Source organism: Oncorhynchus kisutch, linkage group LG8 (genome assembly GCF_002021735.2).
Source record: "Oncorhynchus kisutch isolate 150728-3 linkage group LG8, Okis_V2, whole genome shotgun sequence".
NCBI lineage: Eukaryota > Metazoa > Chordata > Actinopteri > Salmoniformes > Salmonidae > Oncorhynchus > Oncorhynchus kisutch.
Window position 1 is genome coordinate 6,278,260 of NC_034181.2, and position 20,777 is coordinate 6,299,036.

At 47.2% G+C, this 20,777-nt stretch overlaps 1 protein-coding gene across 1 annotated transcript in view; it reads right to left on the minus strand.

Annotated features, from left to right (window-relative positions):
• Positions 1-499: 499 nt before the first annotated feature.
• Positions 500-20,777, minus strand: part of LOC109885554 (serum albumin 2) — a 23,442-nt gene continuing 3,164 nt past the window's right edge. Inside the window, exons 2-14 of the mRNA XM_031829599.1 lie at positions 20,619-20,751; positions 14,360-14,482; positions 12,712-12,800; positions 12,451-12,589; positions 11,530-11,627; positions 11,291-11,420; positions 10,261-10,481; positions 9,045-9,177; positions 3,723-3,826; positions 2,173-2,314; positions 1,791-2,014; positions 1,521-1,653; positions 500-1,278 (exon numbers count right to left, since the gene is read on the minus strand). Coding sequence (XP_031685459.1) covers positions 1,234-1,278; positions 1,521-1,653; positions 1,791-2,014; positions 2,173-2,314; positions 3,723-3,826; positions 9,045-9,177; positions 10,261-10,481; positions 11,291-11,420; positions 11,530-11,627; positions 12,451-12,589; positions 12,712-12,800; positions 14,360-14,482; positions 20,619-20,751 — 1,714 coding nt within the window. The 3' untranslated portion in view covers positions 500-1,233. The remainder of the gene's footprint in view (positions 1,279-1,520; positions 1,654-1,790; positions 2,015-2,172; positions 2,315-3,722; positions 3,827-9,044; positions 9,178-10,260; positions 10,482-11,290; positions 11,421-11,529; positions 11,628-12,450; positions 12,590-12,711; positions 12,801-14,359; positions 14,483-20,618; positions 20,752-20,777) is intronic.

The window sequence follows — 20,777 nt, forward strand, 5'->3', positions numbered from 1 at the left end:
CACACCCACTCCTTTACTTTTGACACACCCACTCCTTTCCACACACCCACTCCTTTACTTTTGACACACCCACTCCTTTCCACACGCCCACTCCTTTACTTTTGACACACCCACTCCTTTCCACACACCCACTCCTTTACTTTTGACACACCCACTCCTTTCCACACGCCCACTCCTTTACTTTTGACACACCCACTCCTTTCCACACGCCCACTCCTTTACTTTTGACACACCCACTCCTTTCCACATGCCCACTCCTTTACTTTTGACACACCCACTCCTTTCCACACGCCCACTCCTTTACTTTTGACACACCCACTCCTTTACTTTTGACACACCCACTCGCCCGATCCTCCAGCCGCCATGTCAGCTACCCCTTCTAAACATATGAGTAACTCTGTATAATAACATTACCCTCATAAAGGTCTTATACTATGTTCATCAACTGTCAATTAAACATTTACAGACAAATTATGAATCATTTCTAAACAATCATAAGTCATTGGTTAAACGTGAGATTTAATATGACCACAAAGCATTGACAGGTATGAATGTCTTGAGAATCCGACCAAAATAAAAATAAAACAACAGCAATCAATGCATTTATTTGAGTCATTGTCTGTCAGAAATAAACCAGTGCTTGTGAGTAACCACAGATCGACAGGTTAATGAGTCGATCACAGATCGACAGGTTAATGAGTTGATCACAGATCGACAGGTTAATGAGTCGATCACAGATCAACAGGTTAATGAGTTGATCACAGATCGACAGGTTAATGAGTCGATCACAGATCGACAGGTTAATGAGTTGATCACAGATCGACAGGTTAATGAGTTGATCACAGATCGACAGGTTAATGAGTCGATCACAGATCGACAGGTTAATGAGTTGATCACAGATCGACAGGTTAATGAGTTGATCACAGATCGACAGGTTAATGAGTTGATCACAGATCGACAGGTTAATGAGTCGATCACAGATCGACAGGTTAATGAGTCAATCAAAGATCACAGGTTAATGAGTCAATCAAAGATCACAGGTTAATGAGTTTATCACAGATCACAGATGAACAGGCTTAGTGGATCACAGACATTATATGGATGGAAGGATGAGGTGAGGTCACTATGGTGTTGGTATGGAGGTAGATATTGTAGACACAAACTGAACTTTAGCAATTAAAAAAAAAAAAACACCAGTTCCTCTTGTGAAATGAATACAATGAAAATAATATCTTAAACCTTGACCAGCTCTACACTCTCAGCTAGCAGCTTGGCAGCCTGTCGGAGAAAACAAAACATGACATCAGTTATTACATTTGTGTTGCCTTAAATCTACATAATAGGCTATTCCCCACTTTCAAAGTGAAAGGAAACGACAGCACACACAATCTCAATTCGGTCTTACTTCATTTCTACAAATTGTCTTCGTCCTAAGCACCCCTTTCACCAGGCAATTTGCCGACACAGATGTAAAAGATAAATGATGAAACATTTCCTCAGTACGTAGTGGTGTCGGTTACCTCGTCAGTGAAGCATGCTTCTTTGTCCTCAGCGGCGCAGCACTTCTCCCTCGTGATGCTGTAGTTAGCAGAGAGGGTCTTCAGATGATCCTCGGTGATGTTGGTCTTATGTCTGACCACATTATACAGCAACCTGAGGACACACACACACACACACACACACACACACGTAAACAGAAGTTTGTAAACCTAACGAGTTAAGAGTATATGTAGGTGTGAATTGGTGCCCACGTGTTAATTCACAGTACGTTCTTAGCATATCTCACTCACTTCTTCCCAGACAGCAGGAGGTCCTTGCTGTTCTTGGTGCAGAGCTCGGGGCCCATGTTGAAGTCGTTGGCATCCAGCTTCGGAGGCGTGAACTCTGTGTCAGGCTGGATGGCCAGGATACAGGGTCTCCTCATAGAGTAGGACTGGTTGCAACAGCGGGCGATGCGGGGGTTAATGCTGGAGTAGTCGTCGTCGTTACACGTGGTGTCGAGCACGTTGGTCGACTTGGAAAGAGGACAAAGGAAGGGAGAGCTTTTTATTTTTTTAATTGAACCTCTATTTAAAATGTAGACTCAGCGATATATGCATGCCTGTGTATGTGTGAGTATCATACCTCTGTTTTTGTATGTGCTTGTGTACATTGTGTGTGTGTGTGTCAGACCTTCTCCTCTGCGCAGGGCAAGACTAAGTGGCCTGGCTGGTCCTTGCAGCAGTCATGGAAAACATCAGCCACAGTCTCAGACACCATGTGAAGCTGGATGAAGGAGGCCTGAGGCATTATCCTGGTGTAGTACACCATCATACTAGAGGAGGAGGAGGAGAGGAGGAGGAGGAGGAGGGGGAGGGGGAGGAGGAGGAGGGGGAGGGGGAGGAGGAGGAGGAGGGGAGGAGGAGGGGAGGAGGAAGAGGAGGAGGAGGAAGAGGAGGGGAGGAGGAGGAGGAGGAGGAGGGGAGGAGGAGGAGGAGGAGGGGAGGAGGAGGGGAGGAGGAGGAGGGGAGGAGGAGGAGGAGGAGGGGGAGGGGGAGGAGGAGGAGGAGGAGGAGGGGGAGGGAGGAGGAGGAGGAGGAGGAGGGGAGGAGGGGGAGGGGGAGGAGGAGGGGGAGGGGGAGGAGGTAGAGGAGGGGAGGAGGAGGAGGAGGAGGAGGGGAGGAGGAGGAGGAGGGGAGGAGGAGGAGGAGGAGGAGGGGAGGAGGAGGGGAGGAGTAGGAGGAGGAGGAGGGGAGGAGGAGGGGGAGGAGGAGGAGGAGGAGGAGGAGGGGAGGAGGAGGAGGAGGAGGGGGAGGAGGAGGAGGAGGGGAGGAGGGGGGAGGAGGAGGAGGGGGAGGAAGAGGAGAAGGAGGAGGAAAAGGAGGAGCAGGAGGAAGATGAGGAGGAGGCAGGAAGAGGAGGTGCAGGAGGAGGAGGAGCAGGTAGAGGAGGTGCAGGAGGAGGAGCAGCAGGAAGAGGAGGAGCAGGGAGGAGGAGGAGCAGGAGGAAGATGAGGAGGAGGAGGAGGAGGAGGAGGAGGAGGAGGAGGAGGAGGAGGAGGAGGAGGAGGAGGAAAAGGAGGAGCAGGGGAGGAGGAGGAGGAGGAAGAGGAGAAGGAGGAGGAAAAGGAGGAGCAGGAGGAAGATGAGGAGGAGCAGGAAGAGGAGGTGCAGGAGGAGGAGGAGCAGGAAGAGGAGGTGCAGGAGGAGGAGCAGCAGGAAGAGGAGGAGCAGGAGGAGGAGCAGGGAGGAGGAGGAGCAGGAGGAAGATGAGGAGGAGGAGGAGGAGGAAGAAGAGGAGGAGCAGGAGGAGGAGGAGGAGAAGGAGGAGGAAAAGGAGGAGCAGGAGGAAGATGAGGAGGATGAGGAGGAGGTGGAGGAGGAGGAAGAAGAGGAGGAGGAGGAAGAGGAGGTGCAGGAGGAGGAGCAGCAGGAGGAGGAGGAGTAGGAAGAGAAGGAGCAGGAAGAGGAGCAGTATTAGGAGGAAGAAGAGGCGAAAGAGGAGGAGCAGGAAGAGGAGGAGGAGCAGAAGGATAAGTTCATGTTAATGAACCATGAAATAGCCGTGTATTAAATACGAATTAACCATTCATACATTATAAATAAGACGTTAAAAATAATGATCAATTTACCAATAGCATCCGTCAGGACTAAATGTGACGTTAATGATCGCATACCACATGAAGGATATCTACTTTGACCTTTCATGACCTTTGACCTCTGTGTGAGAGCATGACCCCTCACCTCTTCTCAAAGTTGTAATCTCCCAGGGCAGCCTCTGCAGCACACATGTTCTTGTAGTATTCAATCTCATCAGCGATCATCTTGTCTATGTTACTGTCGGCCAGCTGCATGGGAACAACAGTGTTAGCCTGCTGAGTTAAAGCCTAGAACCATAACAGTGTTAGCCTGCTGAGTTAAAGCCTAGAACCATAACAGTGTTAGTCTGCTGAGTTAAAGACTAGAACCATGACAGTGTTAGTCTGCTGAGTTAAAGACTAGAACCATAACAGTGTTAGTCTGCTGAGTTAAAGCCTAGAACCATAACAGTGTTAGTCTGCTGAGTTAAAGCCTCGAACCATGACAGTGTTAGTCTGCTGAGTTAAAGACTAGAACCATGACAGTGTTAGTCTGCTGAGTTAAAGACTAGAACCATAACAGTGTTAGTCTGCTGAGTTAAAGCCTCGAACCATAACAGTGTTAGTCTGCTGAGTTAAAGCCTCGAACCATGACAGTGTTAGTCTGCTGAGTTAAAGCCTAGAACCATAACAGTGTTAGTCTGCTGAGTTAAAGACTAGAACCATGACAGTGTTAGTCTGCTGAGTTAAAGCAAAAAACCATAACAGTGTTAGCCTGTATGAGGTTTCTGTGTTATGCACTATAGCCCATTACCATATATATGATTGAATATTATCTGCTGTTGGCTTGTGTGGATGTATGTATGTGTTATGCAACATAGCTGACTTGAAACATTGTTAAAAGTGTCAGGGCCAGGGGACTTTCTCATGATGGAAAAATACAGAAGACAGGGCACATTCAGAGCGTGGGGTTGCAGAACAAGCGGTCTTTTGTTAGATAGCCAGGTGCGAGATAACGGTATGGAGCATGAGAGCCTGGATGTTCTTCACAGCAACACTTACATCTATCAACAGAAGAGCCAAGAGGCGGGGACCCGCCTGAGCGCCTGCAATAGGCTGAGCAAGTTTAAACCACGCCCAGTCTCTACTGTGATAGGCCAACAGGTGGGTTGGAACTGTCTATCACAGTATAAAGAATACTGTTTACATACATCTTGTCAGTTCTCTGTTTTTTCCCTGCGAGGTGGGACAGAGAGCCCGTATATACGAAAATTGCATTTACCACTTATTGATTAGCTAATAAAAAATACATAGTATACAATCGGTGACTCATTGTCATATTTATCCTGATACCAGATTTGAATTTACGCAACTCTAACACCTGCTGAGTTAAAGCCTAGAACCATAACAGTGTTAGCCTGCTGAGTTAAAGCCTAGAACCATAACAGTGTTAGCCTGCTGAGTTAAAGCCTAGAACCATAACAGTGTTAGCCTGCTGAGTTAAAGCCTAGAACCATAACAGTGTTAGCCTGCTGAGTTAAAGCCTAGAACCATAACAGTGTTAGCCTGCTGAGTTAAAGCATAGAACCATTACAGTGTTAGCATGCTGAGTTAAAGACTAGATGATCTAGAACCATTAGCTTAGGGGGGGTGCTAATTCAAGTATTCGGGTCTTAGGGAAGGTTACTCATCATCACAAACTGATAGATAGTGTAGCTAGCTCCTCTGAGAAGATAAGACATGACAAAATAAACTTAGTTGAAATTTAGAGTTGCTGCATCCATGTGGAATATCACATAAAACAATATCAAATCACAATAAGACAAGTGGAAAACTAAAAATAACTACTTAAACTACGCAACCAGTGCATTGAACTCGTTGAGAACACCGATTGGCTAATGGCAAACATGCTATCATGCTCGTAAAAACAAATTAAAGTGTTCAACAATCGTAAATAGATGCTGTTATATCAGGGTCATTTCCTTAGTAGTGTCAGAGGTCAACATGTGGGAACAGGCGGAGCTCAGCGATGACAGACGGGCTTCCTACTAGTATACGAGTTGGAGGGGGTCCACGGGGGTTCTTCCTACTAGTAATACGAGTTGGAGGGGGTCCACGTGGGTTCTTCCTACTAGTAATACGAGTTGGAGGGGGTCCACGTGGGTTCTTCCTACTAGTAATACGAGTTGGAGGGGGTCCACGGGGGTTCTTCCTACTAGTAATACGAGTTGGAGGGGGTCCACGTGGGTTCTTCCTACTAGTAATACGAGTTGGAGGGGGTCCACGGGGGTTCTTCCTACTAGTAATACGAGTTGGAGGGGGTCCACGGGGGTTCTTCCTACTAGTAATACGAGTTGGAGGGGGTCCACGTGGGTTCTTCCTACTAGTAATACGAGTTGGAGGGGGTTCACGGGGGTTCTTCCTACTAGTAATACGAGTTGGAGGGGGTCCACAGGGGTTCTTCCTACTAGTAATACGAGTTGGAGGGGGTCCACGGGGGTTCTTCCTACTAGTAATACGAGTTGGAGGGGGTCCACGGGGGTTCTTCCTACTAGTAATATGAGTTGGAGGGGGTTCTTCCTACTAGTAATATGAGTTGGAGGGGGTTCTTCCTACTAGTAATATGAGTTGGAGGGGGTTCTTCCTACTAGTAATATGAATTGGTTCTTCCTACTAGTAATATGAGTTGGAGGTGGTTCTTCCTACTAGTAATATGAGTTGGAGGGGGTTATTCCTACTAGTAATATGAGTTGGAGGGGGTTCTTCCTACTAGTAATATGAGTTGGAGGAGGTTCTTCCTACTAGTAATATGAGTTGGAGGGGGTTCTTCCTACTAGTAATATGAGTTGGAGGGGGTTCTTCCTACTAGTAATATGAGTTGGAGGGGGTTCTTCCTACTAGTAATATGAGTTGGAGGGGGTTCTTCCTAATAGTAATATGAGTTGGAGGGGGTTCTTCCTAATAGTAATATGAGTTGGAGGGGGTTCTTCCTAATAGTAACATGAGTTGGAGGGGGTTCTTCCTACTAGTAATATGAGTTGGAGGGGGTTCTTCCTACTAGTAATATGAGTTGGAGGGGGGTTCTTCCTACTAGTAATATGAGTTGGAGGGGGTTCTTCCTACTAGTAATATGAGTTGGAGGGGGTTCTTCCTACTAGTAATATGAGTTGGAGGGGGTTCTTCCTACTAGTAATATGAATTGGAGGGGGTTCAAGGGGGTTCTTCCTACTAGTAATATGAGTTGGAGGGGGTTCTTCCTACTAGTAATATGAGTTGGAGGGGGTTCTTCCTACTAGTAATATGAATTGGAGGGGGTTCAAGGGGGTTCTTCCTACTAGTAATATGAGTTGGAGGGGGTTCTTCCTACTAGTAATATGAGTTGGAGGGGGTTCTTCCTACTAGTAAACGAGTTGGAGGGGGTTCTTCCTACTAGTAATATGAGTTGGAGGGGGTTCACGGGGGTTCTTCCTACTAGTAATATGAGTTGGTGGGGGTTCTTCCTACTAGTAATATGAGTTGGAGGGGGTTCTTCCTACTAGTAATATGAGTTGGAGGGGGTTCTTCCTATTAGTAATATGAGTTGGAGGGGGTTCACGGGGGTTCTTCCTAATAGTAATATGAGTTGGAGGGGGTTCTTCCTACTAGTAATATGAGTTGGAGGGGGTTCTTCCTACTAGTAATATGAGTTGGAGGGGGTTCTTCCTACTAGTAATATGAGTTGGAGGGGGTTCTTCCTACTAGTAATTTCAGTTGGAGGGGGTTCACGGGGGTTCTTCCTACTAGTAATATGAGTTGGAGGGGGTTCTTCCTACTAGTAATATGAGTTGGAGGGGGTTCACGGGGGTTCTTCCTAATAGTAATATGAGTTGGAGGGGGTTCTTCCTACTAGTAATATGAGTTGGAGGGGGTTCTTCCTACTAGTAATATGAGTTGGAGGGGGTTCTTCCTACTAGTAATATGAATTGGAGGGGGTTCAAGGGGGTTCTTCCTACTAGTAATATGAGTTGGAGGGGGTTCTTCCTACTAGTAATATGAGTTGGTGGGGGTTCTTCCTACTAGTAATATGAGTTGGTGGGGGTTCTTCCTACTAGTACTATGAGTTGGAGGGGGTTCTTCCTACTAGTAATATGAGTTGGAGGGGGTTCTTCCTACTAGTAATATGAGTTGGAGGGGGTTCTTCCTACTAGTAATATGAGTTGGAGGGGGTTCTTCCTACTAGTAATATGAGTTGGAGGGGGTTCTTCCTACTAGTAATATGAGTTGGAGGGGGTTCTTCCTACTAGTAATATGAATTGGAGGGGGTTCAAGGGGGTTCTTCCTACTAGTAATATGAGTTGGAGGGGGTTCTTCCTACTAGTAATATGAGTTGGAGGGGGTTCTTCCTACTAGTAATATGAATTGGAGGGGGTTCAAGGGGGTTCTTCCTACTAGTAATATGAGTTGGAGGGGTTCTTCCTACTAGTAATATGAGTTGGAGGGGGTTCTTCCTACTAGTAATATGAGTTGGAGGGGGTTCTTCCTATTAGTAATATGAGTTGGAGGGGGTTCACGGGGGTTCTTCCTAATAGTAATATGAGTTGGAGGGGGTTCTTCCTACTAGTAATATGAGTTGGAGGGGGTTCTTCCTACTAGTAATATGAGTTGGAGAGGGTTCTTCCTACTAGTAATATGAGTTGGAGGGGGTTCTTCCTACTAGTAATTTCAGTTGGAGGGGTTCACGGGGGTTCTTCCTACTAGTAATATGAGTTGGAGGGGGTTCTTCCTACTAGTAATATGAGTTGGAGGGGGTTCACGGGGGTTCTTCCTAATAGTAATATGAGTTGGAGGGGTTCTTCCTACTAGTAATATGAGTTAGAGGGGGTTCTTCCTACTAGTAATATGAGTTGGAGGGGGTTCTTCCTACTAGTAATATGAGTTGGAGGGGGTTCTTCCTACTAGTAATATGAGTTGGAGGGGGTTCTTCCTACTAGTAATATGAGTTGGAGGGGGTTCTTCCTACTAGTAATATGAGTTGGAGGGGGTTCTTCCTACTAGTAATATGAGTTGGAGGGGGTTCTTCCTACTAGTAATATGAGTTGGAGGGGGTTCTTCCTACTAGTAATATGAGTTGGTGGGGGTTCTTCCTACTAGTAATATGAGTTGGTGGGGGTTCTTCCTACTAGTACTATGAGTTGGAGGGGGTTCTTCCTACTAGTAATATGAGTTGGAGGGGGTTCTTCCTACTAGTAATATGAGTTGGAGGGGGTTCTTCCTACTAGTAATATGAGTTGGAGGGGGTTCTTCCTACTAGTAATATGAGTTGGAGGGGGTTCTTCCCAGTCATATGCTCGTATTTATGAGATGTCATGAATCAGCATCACACAAAAATAGTGCAATGGTTCAAAGAATCTCTGCGGTAATATGTGTGTGTTATGTGTGTGTGTTATGTGTGTGTGTTATGTGTGTGTGCGTGCGACTGTGCGTGCATCCATGTGTGTGTAATACGTACAGCCGTTCTGACACACTCTGCGTGGTCCTCCTTGTCACAGCACTGGAGGAAGGCCTGCTCAGCCTCCTTGGAGAACCTCAGAATCACCTGCTGAGACGACTCAGGGTGGCGCACTGACAGCTCATAGATCAACCTGCCAATTAGGACAGCCCATACACAGAAGATCAGTTACACAGTCAATCAGGACAGACCATACACAGAAGCTCAGTTAGACAGCCAATTAGGACAGCCCATACACAGAAGCTCAGTTAGACAGCCAATCAGGACAGCCCATACACAGAAGATCAGTTACACAGCCAATCAGGACAGCCCATACACAGAAGCTCAGTTAGACAGCCAATCAGGACAGACCATACACAGAAGCTCAGTTACACAGCCAATCAGGACAGCCCATACACAGAAGCTCAGTTACACAGCCAATCAGGACAGCCCATACACAGAAGCTCAGTTAGACAGCCAATCAGGACAGCCCATACACAGAAGCTCAGTTACACAGCCAATCAGGACAGACCATACACAGAGGATCAGTTACACAGCCAATCAGGACAGCCCATACACAGAAGCTCAGGTAGACAGCCAATCAGGACAGACCATACACAGAAGCTCAGTTAGACAGCCAATCAGGACAGCCCATACACAGAAGCTCAGTTAGACAGCCAATCAGGACAGCCCATACACAGAAGCTCAGTTACACAGCCAATCAGGACAGCCCATACACAGAAGCTCAGTTACACAGCCAATCAGGACAGCCCATACACAGAAGCTCAGTTAGACAGCCAATCAGGACAGCCCATACACAGAAGCTCAGTTACACAGCCAATCAGGACAGACCATACACAGAAGATCAGTTACACAGCCAATCAGGACAGCCCATACACAGAAGCTCAGTTAGACAGCCAATCAGGACAGAAAATACACAGAAGCTCAGTTAGACAGCCAATCAGGACAGCCCATACACAGAAGCTCAGTTAGACAGCCAATCAGGACAGCCCATACACAGAAGCTCAGTTACACAGCCAATCAGGACAGCCCATACACAGAAGCTCAGTTACACAGCCAATCAGGACAACCCATACACAGAAGATCAGTTAGACAGCCAATCAGGACAGACCATACACAGTCAGTCAGCCGATAGCTGCACCTTATACAGTCAGAATTGTGTATATAGCGGCTTTTCCATATTTGTGTGTGTGTGTGTGTGTGAGACATTCCGTACTTCCCCAGGGCTACATCAGGGGTCTTGGTGAAGGTGTGGCAGACAGCAGCTATGTCAGCGTGCAGGTCGTAGTGCTCGGACAGACTGTCTGGCTTAGTGTCTGGCTTCATGGCCTCAACACAGGAGCCCCTGTCTATGGCATGTTCCTTACAGCACGCTTTCAGACTCGCCATGCGAGACAACACACTACGGTCACCACACACCTCGTCTACCAACACCTTCTGTTAGGAGAAACGGACACACACACACACACGCTATCAGACCCGCCATTGCGAGACAACACACTACGGTCACCACACACCTCGTCTACCAGCACCTTCTGTTAGGAGAAACGGACACACACACACACACACACACACACACACACACACACACACACACACACACTATCAGACCCGCCATTGCGAGACAACACACTACGGTCACCACACACCTCGTCTACCAGCACCTTCTGTTAGGAGAAACGGACACACACACACACACACCACACACCTCGTCTACCAGCACCTTCTGTTAGGAGAAACGGACACACACACACACACACACGCTATCAGACCCGCCATTGCGAGACAACACACTACGGTCACCACACACCTCGTCTACCAGCACCTTCTGTTAGGAGAAACGGACACACACACACACACACACACACACACACACACACACACACACACACACGCTATCAGACCCGCCATTGCGAGACAACACACTACGGTCACCACACACCTCGTCTACCAGCACCTTCTGTTAGGAGAAACGGACGCACAAACACACACACACTATCAGATAAGGAGAAACTGACACACACACACACTATCAGATAAGGAGACGGACACACACACGCACACACACTATCAGATAAGGAAACGGACACACACACACTATCAGATGAGAAGGGATGAGAGAGAATGACATATGTAAAGAGAGAGAAGAAATGAAAGTGTGAGTGTGGGAAGAGAGAGGAGGAAATGAAAGTGTGAGTGTGGGAAGAGAGAGGAGGAAATGAAAGAGGAATGGAGAGATAACTTACTCTCTGCTTCATGCATGTGATCATGTCTCCGCTGCAGCAGGGGGCAGTAGTCGCTACGATCTTGTCTACAATGCCTCTCATCTCTTGGAACGAGGCCTGAGGCATCTTCTGACTGTACTGGATCATCTTCCTGTTAGAACAGACAGACACACGCGTCAACCAATAAGACTGGCCCAGGGGAAGGCTCTCCTAGCTCTTAGGCAATTAGGACCATAGATTTTTAGATTGTCATATCTTACTTGGCCTTGAAAATGCGGTCTCCATATTTGTTGTGGACAATGCACAGGGCCTTCAGTTCATTGACACGGTTCCTGACGAAGTGTTCGAACGTAAGTTTCTGAAAAAGAGAGAGAGAGAGAGAGAGAGAGAGAGACAGAGAGAGAGAGAGAGAGACAGAGACAGAGAGAGAGAGACATAGACAGAGACAGAGACAGAGACAGAGACAGAGAGAGAGACAGAGACAGAGACAGAGACAGAGACAGAGACAGAGAGAGAGAGACAGAGAGAGAGAGAGAGAGAGAGAGACAGAGACAGAGAGAGAGACAGAGACAGAGACAGAGACAGAGAGAGAGACAGAGACAGAGAGAGAGACAGAGACAGAGACAGAGAGACAGAGAGAGAGAGACAGAGAGAGAGAGAGAGACAGAGAGAGAGAGACAGAGACAGAGACAGAGACAGAGAGACAGAGAGAGAGAGACAGAGAGAGAGAGAGAGAGAGAGAGAGAGAGCAGAGAGACAGAGAGAGAGAGAGAGACAGAGAGAGAGAGAGACAGAGAGAGAGAGAGAGAGAGAGAGAGACAGAGAGAGAGAGAGAGAGAGAGAGAGAGAGAGACAGAGACAGAGAGAGAGAGTGTTCTCTTTGGCTCTATGTAGGTGCTTTACTTTCCATGCCAATAAAGGTGGTTGAATTAAATTGAGAATGGGAGTGACAGGTAGCCTAGCAGTTAAGTGCATTGGGCTAGTAACCAAAAGGTTGCTGGTTTCGAATCCCAGTGCCGACCAAGTGATAAATCTGTCGATGTCCTAAGTGCTCTGGATAAGAGTGTCTGCTAAACAGACACGAAACCGCATCCAAAATGGCAAACTATTCCCTGATAGGTCCCTGGTCAAAAGTAGTGCACTATATAGGGAAAAGGGTGCCATTTGGGACACTTCCTGACCTTGGTGTTGAAGCAGGTCTGGGCCTCGGCTTCACTCTTCCCACAGCAGGTAGCCAGAACCTCTCCGTAACTCTTAGTGACAGCCAGGATCACATGAGGAGGTAGCATGGTGTTACGCTTGGAGAACCTGAAGATGAAGCTGCAACACAACACCTTGTCTCAGCGTCCCTAACACGGTATTTTAGCTGCCTGGAGGAGACCTATCCAAGGTTCAAACTCAGCGTCGGTCACAACCACATGAGTTGAGTGGATCCCACTTACCTCTCCACGAAAGCCTTGCGGTCCTTCTTAAAGTCTTCACACTGGTCTGCAGCTGGCGACTCGGATGTGAGGGACAGGTCCCGGGGAATCTACAATTAATCAATCAACCAACACATTACTCAAATGCATCCATAAAGCTCTTTTTACTTCAGCAGTTGACACTGCTTTTACAGTATCCCGGCCTAGACCTCAAAGAGGCACAGTAGCTGGGAAAAGTGTGTTGCTGTCTCACCTAGCTACACTATATATATATATATAAAATGAGTGCATTCAGCTATTTCAGCCACACCCGTTGCTGACAGGTGTATAAAATCGAGCACACAGCCATGCAATCTCCATAGACAAACATTGGCAGTAGAATGGCCTTACTGAAGAACTCAGTGACTTTCAACGTGGCAATGTCATAGCATGCCACCTTTCCAACAAGTCAGTTCTTTACATTTCTGCCCTGCTAGAGCTGCCCCTGTCAACTGTAAGTGCTGTTAATGTGAAGTGGAGACGTCTAGGAGCAACAACGGCTCAACCGTAAAGTGGTAGGCAACATAACGGGACCACCGAGTGCTGAAGCATGTAAAAATCATCTGCAACACTCACTACCGAGTTCCAAACTGCCTCTGAAAGCAACTTCTGCATAAGAAATGTTCGTTGAGAGCTTCAGGAAATGGGTTTCCATGGCCGAGCAGTCGCACACAAGCCTAAGATCACCTTGCGCAATGCCAAGCGTCAGCTGGAGTGGTGTAAAGCTCGCAGCCATTGGACTCTGGAGCAGTGGAAACGCATTCTCTGGAGTGATGAATCATCCTTCACCAACCTGCAGTCCGACGGACTAATCGGAGGTTGGCAGATGCCAGGAGAACACTACCTGCCCCAATGCATAGTGATAACTGTAAAGTTTGGTGGAGGAGGAATAATGGTCTGGGGCTATTTTTCATGGTTCGGGCTAGGCTCCTCTTAACGCTACCACATACAGTGACATTCTAGATGATTCTGTGCTTCCAATTTTGTGGCAACAGTTTGGGGAAGGCCCTTTCCTGTTTCAGCATGGCAATGCCCCCGTGCACAAAGCGAGGTCCATACAGAAATAGTTTGTCGAGATTGGTGTGGAAGAACTTGAAAGGCCTGCAAAGAGCCCTGACCTCAACTCCATCGAACACCTTTGGGATGAATTGGAACGCCGACTGCGAGCCAGGCCTAATCAGCCCAACATCAGTGCCCGACCTCACTAATGCTCTTGTGGCTGAATGGAAGCAAGTCCCTGAAGCAATGTTCCAACATCTAGTGGAAAGCCTTCCCAGAAGAGTGGAGGCTGTTATAGCAGCAAAAGGGGGGACCAACTCCATATTAATGATTTTTGAATGAGATGTTGGACCAGCAGGTGTCCACATATTTTTGGTAATGTAGTGTACCTGTGTCTGTCTGTCTGACCTCCTCCTAGCAGGTGTCCACATACTTTTGATCATGTAGTGTATCTTAAGATGAATCACCTCACCTAGCATCTGCTCAATGACTAAAATGTAAATGTAGAAAACTCACTAGAAGTTTAGTTTATTAATTCAAACCATTAAAAAAAAAACAAGCACACATAAAACTTTAAAAAAGCCAAAGAAACCAAGAGAGGAACCTGACTCGGAGGGGTGGCCTATTTTACCTTGGCTTTGTGGTCCACGAAGCAGTGGGTTCTCTCAGTGGCAGTATTCTCACAGCAGTGCTTCAGATTGCTCTTCTCAACTAAGGTCTCAGAAGAACACACAGCACTCTGGAACAGGTCGGCCTGCACACACATAGTAGTATACCTTTTTAGCCAGCAGAGGGTACTGTTGTATCTGTATGGCACATTCAAATAAAACCATAGGGATTAGATAAGAGGACTCTAGAGGGATTCATTTCTTAAAAGGTCCTGATGTTTTTATCTGAATATCAGATCATTTCTGGGTAACAATTAAGTACCTTACTGTGATGGTTTTCAATTAAAATGGTCAAAAAGAAACAAAAATAGCTTTTTAAGCGAAAAGAAGAAAATTAAGAATTTTGGTAGGACTGTCTGGGTGTGGTCTGAGTGAGGAGGGGAGAACTGAAAACTAGCTGTTATTGGCTGAGAGGTTTGGAACTCTCTTTCTTAATTGATCTAATAACTAATTTACCGCCTGGTGATGTCACCATGGAAGGCCAAAACTCCATCCCACCAAAACAGGATGAAATTTCAGGCAGCCTTTTCAAACAGCTCTTGAACTAAAAAGGGCTTTATCATACTTTTTATTTTTTTACAATTTCACAATATTATTCCAACCTCTTGGTGTGGAAATATATATAAAACACAGGGGAAATAAAATCACGTTTTTTGACATCACTGGGCCTTTAAGCCAGGGTTTCCCGCCCCCACAGGCGTTCAACATTTTAGTCGTAAACCTAAATTGGCACACATGATTCAATTTACTATGCTCTCAGCTGAAAGGATATTTCGTTTGGCGACTTTGGGTCTTTTGAGCATCATGCTATACTGTTTAAATGTCAGCCACCAGTGCTGACCATCACCCTGTATAGGTCACCAAACCACTGCCCCACTTTATTTACTGGTTTCTCTGAACTATTGTCTGTTGTCCTTGAGAACTATGATAAAATCATTGTGTTGGGTGATTTTAATATTCATGTTGACAAAGAGACTGACTCCAAGGCCATTGAATTCTGAATATTTTGAGCTCTATGGACTTTATCCAACATGTTACTGGGCCCACCTATAACCGCAGCCATACTCTGGACCTGGTTATTACCAAGGGGCTTTCTGCTGGACCCACCCATAACCACAGCCATACTCTGGACCTGGTTATTACCAAGGGGCTTTCTACTTGGCCCACCCATAACCGTGTCCATAATCTGGACCTGGTTATTACCAAGGGGCTTTCTACTGGGCCCACCCATAACCGTGTCCATAATCTGGACCTGGTTATTACCAAGGGGCTTTCTACTGGGCCCACCCATAACCACAACCATACTCTGGACCTGGTTATTACCAAGGGGCTTTCTACTGGGCCCACCCATAACCACAGCCATACTCTGGACCTGGTTATTACCAAGGGGCTTTCTACTGGGCCCACCTATAACCACAGCCATACTCTGGACCTGGTTATTACCAAGGGGCTTTCTACTGGGCCCACCCATAACCACAGCCATACTCTGGACCTGGTTATTACCAAGGGGCTTTCTACTGGGCCCACCCATAACCGTGTCCATAATCTGGACCTGGTTATTACCAAGGGGCTTTCTACTGGGCCCACCCATAACCACAGCCATACTCTGGACCTGGTTATTATCAAGGGGCTTTCTACTGGGCCCACCCATAACCACAGCCACACTCTGGACCTGGTTATTACCAAGGGGCTTTCTACTGGGCCCACCCATAACCGTGTCCATAATCTGCACCTGGTTATTACCAAGGGGCTTTCTACTGGGCCCACCCATAACCACAGCCATACTCTGGACCTGGTTATTACCAAGGGGCTTTCTACTGGGCCCACCCATAACCACAGCCATACTCTGGACCTGGTTATTACCAAGGGGCTTTCTACTGGGCCCACCCATAACCACAGCCATACTCTGGACCTGGTTATTACCAAGGGGCTTTCTACTGGGCCCACCCATAACCACAGCCATACTCTGGTCCTGGTCATTACCAAGGGGCTTTCTACTGGGCCCACCTATAACCACAGCCATACTCTGGACCTGGTCATTACCAAGGGGCTTTCTACTGGACCTGGTTATTACCAAGGGGCTTTCTACTGGGCCCACCCATAACCACGGCCATACTCTGGACCTGGTTATTACCAAGGGGCTTTCTACTGGGCCCACCCATAACCACAGCCATACTCTGGACCTGGTTATTACCAAGGGGCTTTCTACTGGGCCCACCCATAACCACGGCCATACTCTGGACCTGGTTATTACCAAGGGGCTTTCTACTGGGCCCACCCATAACCACGGCCATACTCTGGACCTGGTTATTACCAAGGGGCTTTCTACTGGGCCCACCCATAACCACAGCCATACTCTGGACCTGGTTATTACCAAGGGGCTTTCTACTGGGCCCACCCATAACCACGGCCATACTCTGGACCTGGTTATTACCAAGGGGCTTTCTACAGGGCCCACCCATAACCACAGCCATACTCTGGACCTGGTTATTACCAAGGGGCTTTCTACAGGGCCCACCCATAACCACAGCCATACTCTGGACCTGGTTATTACCAAGGGGCTTTCTACTGGGCCCACCCATAACCACAGCCATACTCTGGACCTGGTTATTACCAAGGGGCTTTCTACTGGGCCCACCTATAACCACAGCCATACTCTGGACCTGGTTATTACCAAGGGGCTTTCTACTGGACCTGGTTATTACCAAGGGGCTTTCTACTGGACCTGGTTATTACCAAGGGGCTTTCTACTGGGCCCACCTATAACCACAGCCATACTCTGGACCTGGTTATTACCAAGGGTCTTTCTACTGGGCCCAGCCATAACTACAGCCATACTCTGGACCTGGTTATTACCAAGGGGCTTTCTACTGGGCCCACCCATAACCACGGCCATACTCTGGACCTGGTTATTACCAAGGGGCTTTCTACTGGGCCCAGCCATAACAACGGCCATACTCTGGACCTGGTTATTACCAAGGGTCTTTCTACTGGGCCCAGCCATAACTACAGCCATACTCTGGACCTGGTTATTACCAAGGGGCTTTCTACTGGGCCCAGCCATAACCACGGCCATACTCTGGACCTGGTTATTACCAAGGGGCTTTCTACTGGACCTGGTTATTACCAAGGGGCTTTCTACTGGTTATTACCAAGGGGCTTTCTACTTACGAAGCATGTAGAGGTCTGTAATTTTTATCATCTCTGTGAGAGACGGAATCTAAAAAAAATCCAGCAAATCACACTGTATGATTTTTAAGTAATTAATTAGCATTTTATTGCATGACATAATTATTTGATCATCTACCAACCAGTAAGAATTCCGGCTCTCACAGACCTGTTAGTTTTTCTTTAAGAAGCCGTCCTGTTCTCCACTCATTACCTGTATTAACTGCACCTGTTTGAACTCGTTACCTGTATAAAAGACACCTGTCCACACACTCAATCAAACAGACTCCAACCTCTCCACAATGGCCAAGACCAGAGAGGGTGTAAGGACATCAGGGATGAAATTGTAGACCTGCATAAGGCTGGGATGGGCTACAGGACAATAGGCAAGCAGCTTGGTGAGAAGGCAACAACTGTTGGCGCAGTTATTAGAAAATGGAAAAAGTTCAAGATGACGGTCAATCACCCTTGGTCTGGGGCTCCATGCAAGATCTCACCTCGTGGGGCATCAATGATCATGAGGAAGGTGAGGGATCAGCCCAGAACTACACTGCAGGACCTGGTCAATGACCTGAAGAGAGCTGGGACCACAGTCTCAAAGAAAACCATTAGTAACACACTAGGCCGTCATGGATTAAAATCCTGCAGCGCACGCAAGGTCCCCCTGCTCAAGCCAGGGCATGTCCAGGCCCGTCTGAAGTTTGCCAATGACCATCTGGATGATCCAGAGGAGGAATGGGAGAAGGTCATGTGGTCTGATGAGACAAAAATAGAGCTTTTTGGTCGAAACTACACTCGCCGTGTTTGGAGGAAGAAGAAGTATGAGTACAACCCCAAGAACACCATCCCAACCGTGAAGCATGGAGGTGGAAACATCATTCTTTGGGGATGCTTTTCTGCAAAGGAGACAGGACAACTGCACCGTATTGAGGGGAGGATGGATGGGGCCATGTATCGCGAGATCTTGGCCAACAACCTGGAGTGGCCTAGCCAGTCTCCAGACCTGAACCCAATAGAAAATCTTTGGAGGGAGCTGAAAGTCCGTATTGCCCAGCGACAGCCCCGAAACCTGAAGGATCTGGAGAAGGTCTGTATGGAGGAGTGGGCCAAAATCCCTGCTGCAGTGTGTGCAAACCTGGTCAAGAACTACAGGAAACGTATGATCTTTGTAATTGCAAACAAAGGTTTCTGTACCAAATATTAAGTTCTGCTTTTCTGATGTATCAAATACTTATGTCATGCAATAAAATGCTAATTAATTACTTAAAAATCATACAATGTGATTTTCTGGATTTTTGTTTTAGATTCTGTCTCTCACAGTTGAAGTGTACCTATGATTTAAAAAAAATACAGACCTCTACATGCTTTGTAAGTAGGAAAACCTGCAAATTAGCAGTGTATCAAATTCTTGTTCTCCCCACTGTATGTGAACTTTCCTCCACATGTAAATGTGATGAGTTTGCTGCATATTTCAGAGATAAGATAACCAACATTAGGCTAGGTATCAGTCAAGCAAGACCTAATGACACAGACATGCTCAGGGAAGTGATATCACAACTTAAGCATATATTTTTTTTTTAGAAGACAAGACCGAGGTACTAATTGTTGGAACCAAAGCCCAGTGAGAGAATCTGGACGCACATTTTAATTCACAAAGACAAAACACCAGGTAAAAAAACCTAGGTGTTATTTTAGATTCTAAACTAAATTTTGAATCATACGTTAAGAATGTGACCAAAATATATTTTTTACCACCTGAGGTACATTGCCAAGGTGCAGCCGTTACAGAGAGACTCATCCATGCTTTTATGACATTCAGGTTTAACTGCTGGAATGCGTTCCTGTCTGGTCTACCCAAGAAAGCCATTAGTCAACTGCAAAACATACAGAAGGCTGCAGCACGGGTACTGTCCAAGACCAGAAGGAGAGCACACATTACCACCACAATACATGTCAGACATGATTTTAAGTTATGTACCCAGTAGGTCCCTCAGGTCCTCTGGCCTTTTAACTATCCCAAAGCCCAGGACCACGAGACATGGAGAGGCAGCCTTTAGTTACTATGCCCCCAGCCTTTAGTTACTATGCCCCCAGCCTTTAGTTACTATGGGCCCAGCCTTTAGTTACTATGGCCCCAGCCTTTAGTTACTATGGCCCCAGTCTTTAGTTATTATGACCCCAGCCTGGGACCAAGAGGCATGGAGAGGCAGTCTTTAGTTATTATGCCCCCAGCCTCTAGAATAACCTGCCAGAGAACCTGAGGGGGGCCAAAACTGTGGACATATTTAAAAGAGATCTTAAAACACACCTTTTTAGCTCTGCTTTTCCTTATGGTGCTTTTTAGTCGTTCAGTTTTTGTCATTCTTTAGTTTAAAAAAATGTTATGTTTGTTGTGTAGTAAATTTTTCTGCTTTTATTTTCATTGTTTTTTAATAGTTTTTTCCCTGTGAAACACATTGCATGTCGTTCCATGTCTGAAATGCGCTGTATAAATAAAGCTTGATTTGATTTGAACTAATCATCGAGCCTTTGACTAATTAAATCAGGTGTGCCAATTTAGGGTTAAAACAAAAATGTTAAACTAATCTGGCCCCTCCCCTCCCTACCTTTGGCACCTACTGCTGGCTGGGTTGGCCCCTCCCCTCCCTACTCTAGCCCCTACCACTAGCTGTGCTGGCCCCTCCCCTCCCAACCTCCTACCGCTGGACCCCCCCCCCCCCCCCCGGCAAGGCTGGCCCCTCCCCTCCCTACAACTGGCCGGGATGGTCCCTCCCCTCCCTACCACTGGCCGTGCTGGCCCCTCCCCTCCCCTACCACTGGCCGTGCTGGCCCCTCCCCTCCCTACCACTGGCCGTGCTGGCCCCTCTCCTCCCTGTCCCCTAACTCTGGCCCCTCCCCTCCCTACCTACCACCTCTGGCCCCTCCCCTCCCGACCCTCTATCCCTGTCCCCTACCTACCGTTACATCTGGCCCCTACCTCTGGCTGGGCTGGGCACATCAATGTGATTGGCATGTGTCAGTTAGGGATGAGGAGGTGTGGTTGGGGTCTCTCACCACGTCCCTGTTGCAGTCTTCTAGGGGTTCGTCTGAGCAGCATTGGATGCCCATGGTGAAGGCTTCCGCGACCAGGGGCACCACGTCATCCAACAAACTATCTGGAAGGTTCTGAGCCAGCCCTACTAGTGCCCTACACACACACACACACACACACAC